The sequence below is a fragment of the Medicago sativa genome, chromosome 8 (genome assembly GCF_051527215.1).
Source record: "Medicago sativa cultivar Bolivia chromosome 8, Bolivia_mono, whole genome shotgun sequence".
NCBI classification, from domain to species: Eukaryota; Viridiplantae; Streptophyta; class Magnoliopsida; order Fabales; family Fabaceae; genus Medicago; species Medicago sativa.
In genome coordinates, this window is record NC_140756.1 from 90,990,894 (window position 1) to 91,001,934 (window position 11,041).

The 11,041-nt window shown below is 34.3% G+C and overlaps 2 protein-coding genes across 5 annotated transcripts; both read left to right on the plus strand.

Annotated features, from left to right (window-relative positions):
• On the plus strand, positions 1 to 1,230 carry LOC146903202 (F-box/kelch-repeat protein At3g23880-like). Its single transcript, XM_085737211.1, has one exon. The coding sequence runs from the start codon at positions 16 to 18 to the stop codon at positions 1,228 to 1,230; it is 1,215 nt and encodes a 404-aa protein (XP_085593337.1). The 5' UTR covers positions 1 to 15.
• A 4,731-nt stretch (positions 1,231 to 5,961) lies between these two features.
• LOC146903203 (uncharacterized) lies at positions 5,962 to 9,397 on the plus strand. Of its 4 annotated transcripts, none has more exons than XM_085734722.1 (9): positions 5,962 to 6,231; positions 6,572 to 6,694; positions 6,779 to 6,865; positions 7,130 to 7,257; positions 8,037 to 8,133; positions 8,229 to 8,306; positions 8,399 to 8,624; positions 8,834 to 9,057; positions 9,201 to 9,397. In XM_085734722.1, exons 2-9 carry the CDS (start codon positions 6,593 to 6,595, stop codon positions 9,222 to 9,224), a joined length of 966 nt encoding a protein of 321 aa, XP_085590848.1. In that variant the 5' UTR covers positions 5,962 to 6,231; positions 6,572 to 6,592; the 3' UTR covers positions 9,225 to 9,397. The 4 variants fall into 4 exon arrangements, with proteins under 4 accessions (XP_085590848.1, XP_085590851.1, XP_085590850.1 ...); XM_085734725.1 differs by having other exon boundaries at positions 5,963 to 6,079; XM_085734724.1 differs by having other exon boundaries at positions 5,963 to 6,074.
• Positions 9,398 to 11,041: the final 1,644 nt, after the last annotated feature.

Consider the following 11,041-nt stretch of genomic DNA (forward strand, 5'->3'; position numbering starts at 1 on the left):
GGCCGCGCCGTTCTCATGAACATATCGGAAATTCTTCCCGTCGAACTTATTACCACCGAAATACTATTACGGCTTGACGTGAAATCTCTCATGATACTGAAGTGTGTGAGTAAGCCATGGAACACCCTCATCTCCGATCCCATCTTCGTCAAAATGCACCTTAAACTGTCTAAATCTAAAGGAAACCTACGGCTCGCACTTTTCTCGAACAAAAACCTACGTCTGCAAATTCGCGCGGGTGGACGTGGATGTTCTTATACTGTTACTGTCGCACCCACCTCGGTGAGTCTTTTGCTGGAGAGTACGACGAGTTCTATCCCACTTGCGGACGATCTTCAGTACCAATTCAGTTGCGTTGACTGTTGTGGGATCATTGGTTCATGCAATGGATTAATCTGCTTGCACGGTTGTTTTCATGGTTCTGGGTATAAAAAGCACTCCTTCTGTTTTTGGAATCCTGCCACAAGGTCAAAATCTAAAACATTATTGTATGTTCCCTCGTATCTTAATCGTGTAAGGTTGGGGTTTGGGTATGACAACTCAACAGACACGTACAAGACGGTAATGTTAGGAATTACCATGGATGAAGGCCTAGGAGGAAATCGTATGAGAACTGCAGTGGTCAAAGTTTTCACTTTGGGTGATAGTATTTGGAGAGATATTCAAAGTAGTTTTCCGGTGGAATTGGCGCTCCGTAGTAGGTGTGATGACATTAAATACGATGGTGTGTATCTGAGTAACAGTATTAGCTGGTTGGTTCGCCACCGTTATAAATGTCAACAGAAGAATCTTACAACCGAACAATTTGTGATTATTTCGCTTGATTTGGAGACAGAGACATATACACAGTTGCAACTCCCTAAATTGCCATTTGATAATCCAAATATTTGTGTGTTGATGGATTGTATTTGTTTTTCTTATGATTTTAAAGAAACTCATTTTGTTATATGGCAAATGAAGGAATTTGGAGTTGAAGAGTCTTGGACTCAATTCCTTAAAATTAGTTATCAGAATCTTGGAATAAATTATATACTTGGTCGCAATGGTTTTCTAGTGCTTCCGGTGTGTCTTTCTGAGAATGGTGCAACACTGATATTGGCAATTAAAAAAGGAAACCAAGCAGTTCTCTATAACCTGAGAGATAACAAAGTAAAGAAAATTGAAAAAACCAATAGAATTTGGTGGTGTGTTGCTAGAGATTATGTTGAAAGCTTGGTATCAACGTGTTGAAAGTAAGTTCCTCTTCCAAGATTTACTTGTTTGAATTTGTGTTAATTTATATGATAGTTTTGATTTGATTGTATTGTTGAATGATTCTCTCTTTTCGTGCCAACTTCAATTCTCTCTTAGTATGCCAAGGCTGTTTGTAAGCTTAGCATGACATTCAACACCTCTTTTTCTCTATTGCTCTTCCTATCACATCAGATACTCCATTTATATCACTCTCGTGAGTGTTAAATGGATATGGGTGTACAAAAATAATTTTTCTTTAGCTTATAAGTAGCAGGGATTAGTTAATTTTTATTTACAATTAGATCTTGGTAGTTGGCAGTGGCTGTTATAACAGCGTAGCATCCCTTAGGCGCTACGTGAAACTCCTCTAAGTTGTGTTTTTTTAGTAGCCGTTGTAACACGGCCAATAGCAAACCACATAGAAGCCAGATAGAGGTTGTAAGTGAAGTTTCTGTAAAATACCACGTATGCCCGGAATATATAGCTGTATTGTTTCCTGCATTTCGATGTAGGTTCATACCGCTATAGCGTTTTGGGGCACAGCCTCTACACTCTGCTATCTGCCATGGACTCCAGAAAATTAGATCAACCTTCTCAGCCAAAAGCATGCATAGAAGTTAGAAACCAAATTCTAAGCTTGAGTGCATTTTAGTGCGCAAGAATACAAACTATTCATTACTCGTTAAAGTTCTGTTGAAGTCACATATATTCAACCTTGTATCATAGACTAGATAAGGGTATGGAGCCAGAGGACTGGGAACATGACTAAAATAGTTATTCAAAGCACCCAACTTTGTTTATTTTGGTTGAATGCACAAAACTTTATGGGTGATTTAGAAGGCGAGAAATATAATCTTTGCAAATGGAGATGCGGACCCTCAAGAGATGGTGAACGGGATACAAGTTCTGTAATGGATATGGGGTCTAAGTAGAATGAAGGTGTCTCATTGTCTTTTCTATGAGTGATTGTGGGATCCTTACGATTGTATGGCGAGATAATGTTGGATTTGATTTGCTGGATGGTGCAGGCATTGCTGGTAGCCTGGAGGTTCAGTTTTGTTTTGGGGATTTTTTCCTTGTTTTGGCTGTTGTTTCTTTGCTTCGGCTAGTGCGGTGTTTTTACTGCCATCAGCAGTCTGGCCAGTGCTGGGTATGCAGATTTTTGTGGTGTGCCCAAAGGGCTGGCTGTGTTCTTCTGCTCAAGCTAGCAATTTGAAAGTTCGCACTCTCTATTTCTTATGGGCAAATATTTAACTAGAAAAACATGGTTGTAGAGTTCAAATGATTCGGTATAATGTTGGAAGGGGGGCTTGAATTGAACTCTCAACCTCCTTATAACTCCACTTCTTAACTCCTCTACCTCGGCCACCAAGCCAATTCCTTATGTCCCCTCTTTAGTTCTACTGTATAAATTATAAAAGGAAAATGTTAACGAGTGCCCCCGGGCACTCTTTAAGGACCATAAGTAGTAAATATATTATGAAAATGCATGTAATCAATGTCTTGGAAATTGAAATATTTGATTTTTTAAAGAATAATTGCTTATTTTGGATAGCTTAAAGAGTGCCCCGGGAGCACTCGTTAACTAGACTCTTTATAAAAGCTTTATGCAGGGTGCTATTGCAAGACACGTGAAAACGATGATAATTGTTTCATCCCTTGTTTACTATGCAATAAAGCATACATCCTTTTTTTGAATTATATGTGTTTACTGGTACATTCAGATATATACTCATATATGTTATAATGGCAGAGCTTAGTTGTTTTCTAGTTTACTATAGGTTGTTTATTCAAATCAATTTTTTTAATATAATACATAGTTTACCTCTATTATTCCTGGCTATGATAATAACATAATTGCAGGTGATTTGCAGGATATAATTGAACACTATCAGGAGTAGGCCATGTTTTTTCCTACTCACAAGGCACCGACTAAATGCTCAAAGGAGCTACTAGCAAAGAATTGAAGACTATATTACCATTTTGGTTTGGATAGATTTGCACTTGCTTACCGATTTATTTATTTATTTTTTTAAAAACTTGCTTACCCATTTTTTTCTTCTATGAATTTGTGAAGATTATGTAAAACAAACAAAGTTCTTTGTTCGGTTTAAACTACTCCCTCCCGGAATATCTGCTACGGTGTTCTCCTGTTTTCCGCTATGCCTCTAATTTATGCAGTTTCTTTTCGGTTGCCATTTAACATGGGGATGTAATAACTTCCCAGCTATGGTCAAGTCAGTTTTTGACCATTAGATCAAATAAACAACACCGTTTTATTATGCTCACTCAACACTAAATTTTTTCACACTATTTTTCGCAACCATTCTCTTCCACTTTTATGCTTATCTTCTTCCAACCACCATCACTCTCCTCCAGATTGGCCATGTTTATGTACAGATTCATTGTATTAGAGCTATAAATTTCATCTAGAAATGCACAAACAAGTAATTTAATTTAGATGTTGTTTGCTTTCTTATTTATAAAACTTATTTTCAGAACTGGTACCATTTATATATACCGAGAATGAAGAACAAATAAATAGTGGGTCATGATTTGTAAATTGTTAAAATCTTTAATTTTGAAGAACCAACCAAAAGCAACCAATTACACTACAACCACCCATGATTTCCGCTAAAACCAAAATTATGTAATTTTAATTTAAAAAATTAAAAACGGTAACAGCTAGCTTCTCTCTCTGGTGGATTTTAGTGGTTTTTCTACCTGCATGGGCAGCACTTTAGTGCCATTAAATCTGAGTCATACAAACACATTGTCATTGCATCTGGGCCACACAACACATCTATCTTGGTGTCATTAATGGCCCAGATTTAATGGCACCAAAGTACTGCCCGTACTGCATAACATTGTTGTTTTTAAAAATCGTTACAAATGTGACTCTAAGAGCATTCATAATGGAGGTATCCATTTTTTGGTACTTAAATAAGTGTACACATTTCTTAAATTTATAATTTTATTAATAGTAGTATTTAATAAACACTCAAATCCTCCAACTTAGCATCTTATACAAATTTTTTAAATAAAACCCACTAATCAACTATCAATAACTTAATATCATTATATTTCAATTTTTTAATATTAAAAAAGTGTGGATCTCATTTAAGATTGATTTCTTAAGTAAGACTTTGCATCTTATAAACTTTTCTCATCGATGGGGTACCTATTAGAGACCAAATTTTAAAAGTTTGAGACCCAATCTAAGATTCCATATATAGCAGGAAAAAAAACTTCTCACCATTCTCCTCCACATTGGGGAAGTAGTTTATTACTTCCCCACGCTAAAAGCCATCGCTTTTTCTTGGTGGGAATCGACCTTTTTGTTTTTGTGTTCTTTCTAACTTTGTTGTGTGGTATGGAGTGTCTGAGTTGGTGAATTTCATTTTTGTCTATCCAATGTTTGTTTAGTGCATGCATGTCACGTATGTGTAATGCTAGCAACACTCTTTTTAACACATTCTTCTTAACACTTACTCTCTTATTATATGAAGTATGGGTCACACCACTTTATGAATGAGTCTCATAAAAAGTTGTGATACTCATATGTATTTCATCCAATAAGAGACCCATATATATTATAGTGAAATTGCGAGCAAATTGCCCGGATACATTGATTGTGGTCGAAGAGCCACCACAATGTCTCTCCTTGGCTTTGTTATCTGACGCTATTGAGTTTAGAGCAACCACATATGTAAGTTGGACTTTGTCACAAAAAAAAGGTAAGTTGGACATCACACTTTAATCTAAGACCTTAAGGCAGATGGTATATGTGTCTTTTATCTATAAAGTGTTTAACATTCACTTTTCTAAGCAACATGCGCCTTTTTTTGTTGAGGGATAAACAATGTGAGACTTGTAACTCATAATCCCTCCGACCAAAATAATTGATCTATTTTCATAAAAAAATTGTTCCGAAATAATTCAATTTTCAATTTTTAATAGAACATAAATTACTTATTTTCCGACTTATGTTTTTGTCAAACTTTTTTTTTTCAACTCTACTCTCATTAATACTACTTGCATCACTTTCAATTCAATATTTTTGTTTGGGTACACCAATTCAACTTTTTCTGGATTGGTTTTGAGGCAAAATCTCATCTAATCTTAAGATAAAATTATATGCGGTTCGGTTTGATTTGATTTTGGATGACTAATTTAAAAAAAGATATGATTCGATATAATTTATGTTGTTTAATTTTAATCGGTTTGTGGATTTCTAAATTAAAAATTGTAAATTTTTTATTAATAAAATTATTTAAAAATATGGTAAAACAATAAGTTTGATACAAAATAAAACATATAATTTATTAAAAAAATAACAGTACGAATTATCAACGATTTATTATCTTTTAAACGTTTAAAATAGTGTCCTCGTAAACTTAACTCAGTTGGTAGAGACAAAGCATAATATATACAAGGGTGTGTGAATAATACATATGATAAAATTGCAACATGTATTTAAGAATGGAGCGGAAATATCTCGATTATTTTGAGAGGCATCAATTATTTGCCACGCAACATCCACATGCAATCCCCTAAAAAAAAACTTGGGTCATGTTAACTTGTGCCCTAAGGGCACAAGTTAAGAAACTAAAAATAGAATTAAAAGACAACTTTTGCGGTGAAAATATAAAGTTTTAGACTTTTTATACAATGAATAAAATTTCCAAGAAAAACTTTTATATATGTGACAAACAAACAAAAAAACAGTGTTTCTAACCGATATTTTTTACCCACCTGAGATGTTTGTTGTGAGTTTGACCCGACAATCTAGATCACCGGATCCATCTGAAACGGAGCTTCGTACTTTGCTATTCCGTGTGGTGTGGTTGGTTTAGTTAGACACTTCTCCATTGTTTTCGCATTTCACTTTCTTGTCTTTTTCAATGTTTTTCTCTTTTCGCTATATTTTTCTATAACACCATTTTTTTGAAGTCAATGCATTTCAACACTACTATTGAAACTTACGAGCACTTGAAGGTGTAGAACTGATTTTGATGTTTGGATATTTTCGAGTAGAATTGATTCTAATTTGAAGCTAGGATTTATAGATATTGATTTCAAACATAATTTTTACACTCAAATACATCATTCAACTCACAATAAGTCTATATTCAAACACAAATTACTGCACATAAAAAGTCTCTGTAGTGCCAAACACATTAAATATGATTTGGAAGTGGTTTTGGACTCGCAATCAAACAAGAAGGAATTCAAATCAAAATCAAAATATTTCTATCTCACTCAATTTTCACATTCTCATTTTTCCACCATTAAAACACGTATATGGCTTAAAACTAGAAGCAATATTTTTTTGCAGGAGTTTGTTTAACTTTAAGGGATGGAGAATAAATGTCCAATACAGGGACCACTGGTAGAGGAGTTAACCTTTCTTGAAGGCTCAGCTCCCTTCAATAGTTGTCATGCTTCTACCATTGTTGAGGTCATGGATTAAAAAAATTAAATTTTCTCCTTCAAGAAATATGTTATGTATTTTTATTAATACAATGTTGTTTGATTTCTGCAGGTTGATAAGAACCATTTTTTGGTTGCTTATTTTGGGGGTACATCAGAGGGGGCACCCGATGTCAAGATATGGTTGCAGACTTACAAAGTAAATTAATTTATATATGTCGTACCCCGCATGTCTTTAAAATCATAGGAAAGTAGACATTCTCATACTACTATATTAATTTGTGAATAGTTTTATAAATGTCAAATGTGCCTTGAAAAAATTGGAGACAAATTTTGATTTTTGTCTAGCCATATTATAAACTACGATGTCTTTGTACCTTCAATATCTATTGGAGACAAATTTTGATCTCTGTCTGACATTTTGAATGCTGCATTAACTTTTTTGAACACATTTGGTGGATAGAATGGAAGATGGGAATCACCGGTAATTGCTGATGAACAACCAAATGTTCCTATGTGGAATCCTGTACTATTCAAACTTCCGTCAGATGAGCTACTTCTATTTTACAAGATAGGCCAAGAAGTTCAGAAGTAAAGTTTACATTTTTTGTCCTCTTATTACATCTATTTTTCTCTTGTTCAAGAATTTTATGTTCCAATGCTTTAATGTGTGGTAGTTGAGACAGCTGGGCTGGGTTTGCTCTATTTCCTTTGTCATACATTTATGATATTTTTTTGTTCAATTTCACTATCCCGCATTGCATTATAGACTTAAATGCGTACATGAGATTTCTGTTTGTAGCTTTGTTTATTGGACCTTTTTCTTCCAAATATTTTTATATTTATTAACGATTTCATGAAAACATACATGTTTGTAAATTATGAATCAGCAAGCAAATATGGTGATACGATAAAGAGAATTTGGTCACCGGAGTGAAATTATTAATGATACTGGCTTTGGATCTAGATAAAACTAAGCAATATTGTATCTTATTAGCTTTCTCAGTTCTCGCGGGTTACATGCCTCTTATTACTTCTACCTACCGAAATGTGGTTAACTGTGCAGTTAGAATGATAATACTCAGAATACTAATATCAGAACAGTTTCAGCATGAAATTTCATCTTTGTATGTAAAATAATTTCTAACAGGTAAAGGCGAAAACATGTAGCATCATATGGAAAAACTTCTTTGACAAATAATTCATCGGAAACACCTCAATTTGAAGAAGGGCTTTGGCTAGAATGAAGTTGTTTATCTCTATAAGCCACCTTACCTCCCTCCCCACACCAGCTGTTATAGCACCATGTTATTTTGAGTTTGTTATTTGTCTCCCTTTCGCATCAGCATACTTAATTTGTTCAATTTCAGATGGAGTGGATTCGTCAAACGCTCACATGATAAAGGAATTACATGGACAGAAAGAGAGCAACTTCCTCCTGGTATATTAGGACCTATAAAGAATAAGGTACAACAGAATCTATTTCCTTCTATTTTATCTATAGCAAGAGTTTTGCACTTTATAGCAATACTGACCAGTTCTGAATTTAATTACTATCTCAGCCAATTTTGTTAGAAAATGGCCATTTAATTTGTGGATCGTCTGTTGAAAGCTGGAACTCTTGGGGCGCCTGGGTTGAGGTTGTAACTTTACTGATTCTAATTAAGCGGTTGTTCCAAAGATGCTCTGAAATGTTAGCGGGGTGACATTTTTTGTTTTTGGTGTGCTATAGGTCACGTCAGATTTTGGCAGGTCATGGAGCAAGCATGGCCCGATTTACATTGAAAATGAACCTCTAAGTGTGATTCAACCAGTACCTTATCAGACTGCAGAGGGGAAACTACGCGTCTTACTACGATCCTTTGATGGCATTGGTAGAGTATGTATTTCAGAATCATCAGATGGTGGCCAGACTTGGGGACATGCGAAACCTACTCAGCTTCCTAACCCAAATTCAGGTAAATTTTGGTAGCTGTATATTACATGCTATGCTATTTTTGCTGCATAATTATGCAGTTGTATTTAACTATAACTATACGAGCTAGGTTGATCATGGATTTGATTAATTTTGACATTCTTTATTTCATCATATGTATTCCTTTATAATTCTTTGCTACTTAATCTGTTTCGAGTATTAATGGCGCATCCACCTACTCTCGTTTACTAGGTATTGATGGGGTTAAGCTTCGAGATGGCCGTATATTGCTTGTTTATAATACTACATCGAGGGGCGTACTTAAAGTTGCACTTTCTAATGACGATGGTGATTCTTGGTATGAGGCTCTCACATTGGAGGATTCTTCCGGAATGGAATTCTCATACCCTGCTGTTATCCAAGCTAGTGATGGGCTAATGCATATCACCTATACATATAAAAGGACACAAATTAAGGTACACGCTTAAAATTTATGTAATAGCTGTCTTTAAATTGTAGGTTTCAGTTTGGAGATAGTTGAGTGTTTTTCTATAAATTAATGTGAGATTCCTTTCATGTATTTCTTATAATATTAACCCCCTAATCTGTTCTTTGGCAGCATGTTATTCTTCAGCCAAATTGATGTGTAGTAAATTTTCTCAAGTAAGCAGAGACAAGTAAATGTTGTCTGTCTCTAATTACATGACTTTTTATTTCTTCAGTATTTTAATTTATTATCAGAACTATCCTACTGGTACTGTTTGTTTACTACAAACTCTTAAATTTATGTTATATTTGCAGAACATTTGTCCATCATTCTTATATTTTTGTTTCTAATATTTCATGCGGAAGCAAAAAATTATCCTTACACAGAACACAGTAGACAGCTATAGACATGGATATAGTTGCAAAAGTGGATTTTTTTTTTTCCAACTATTAACTTTATTTATATTCTGAAAGAGTTGTGATCGAAAAACTGACGTGTTCGAGAATAACTTAAAAGTGAGTTTAGAGGAGTTTTCTTTTTTACTGTAAGTGAGTTTAGAAGAGCTAACTATGGTTAAATGATAGAATAGTACTCCCTCAATTCCTATTTGCAAATTCACAAAGACCAAATGAGTACTTTCAAATGAGTTCAGGCTAACTCTTTTTTCACCGATATCCTTCACACTCAGTAAACGAAACTCACTTGTATAAGATAGTGGCGTTTTCATTTTTCTTTTTGACAAAAGGAAGATGTGTATCTAGAGTAAAATAGGTCTCACAATAAATATAAAAAGAATTTCAATAGTTATACCTTTGTATTATGTTTTTCTTATAAATAGAACTAGAGGTACTATCATTTTTAAAATGTAACTCAAAGGTTTCACATCCAGAGTAAAAGGAAAAAATAAATAAATAAATAAATAAATAAATAAAAATGTAGCAGCTCTGGTATATTTGGCAGGCAAAGCAAACTAGACAAGGCTTCTCATAAGCTATGTTGTCAATAGCGCGCTATAGCCGAATATCATAGTAGTGGTAGTGTTTAGAGCACCATCTCCCCACGAGCCGCCTTCTAGTGACCGCGAATTGCAACAATCCCGCTATAGCAATCTAGTCTCACTAAAGTTGTGGCTAATGGAGATGAGGAGTTGGAGGTGGAAGAACAAGAGCTATGAATTAAGTGATGAAATGAACAAGATAATATTGATGTGGTGGAACTTAGAATAGAAGTGAAGATGAGGCGGACACAGATAGGAAAGCATGGTTTTGATTACTTTTAGAACTTGATTTTGATGACATGTCTCTTTGTTTACTTTTAGAACCTTATTTTGCAATTTTGATGGGATGTCGTTTTGATTACATTTAGAATCTTTTTTGATGGGAAATGACAAGTATTTATTTACCGTATTGGAATTTATTTATGTTAACTTTGTATATTGTTTTTTATTCTTCACAATAGCGGTCATCATACTATCTCCTATATCATATTTGGGGTTTGGCGCTACACGGCACCATATGGGATTTCTTGTGGGTATAACTCATTTGTACTTCAACCCATTTAGTTAAAAAACGTGGAGACTTGGTGTTCTTCACCCCGAAAATAATAATTCACTGATCTTAAGCATATCATTTATATTTTGGCTAATTGAGCTATGTTGCAAAGAGTTGTTCGTCTGTCTGCTTCATTTGATTGCAGTGTCACCGTGATAGTATAGGACTAAATTTTCGGCCTACAGTTAATACCAGTTACATATATGATATGTTTCTCTATGCCCTTGTATAGTTTTACAAGGGTATAAGAATACTCATAATTTGCCTATATTATAACTACCAAGTTTAAGTAGCTTTATAGTAATGAAACTCAGCAACAATCAACATGTATTGTCTTCTATCAATTTATTAAAAAAAAATGTTTACTGTCAAAAGAAAATAAATTCAGCAACATGTCAGTAGAATCCATTTACTTGAACCTTC

Excerpts from the sequence above, each read along its gene's own strand:
- LOC146903202 (XM_085737211.1), top strand. The coding sequence starts at position 16 with ATGAACATATCGGAAATTCTTCCCGTCGAACTTATTACCACCGAAATA.
- LOC146903203 (XM_085734722.1), top strand. The coding sequence starts at position 6,593 with ATGGAGAATAAATGTCCAATACAGGGACCACTGGTAGAGGAGTTAACC. Across the intron at positions 6,695-6,778 it reads ATGCTTCTACCATTGTTGAG|GTTGATAAGAACCATTTTTT; the intron begins GTCATGGATTAA and ends TGATTTCTGCAG. Across the intron at positions 9,058-9,200 it reads ATAAAAGGACACAAATTAAG|CATGTTATTCTTCAGCCAAA; the intron begins GTACACGCTTAA and ends GTTCTTTGGCAG.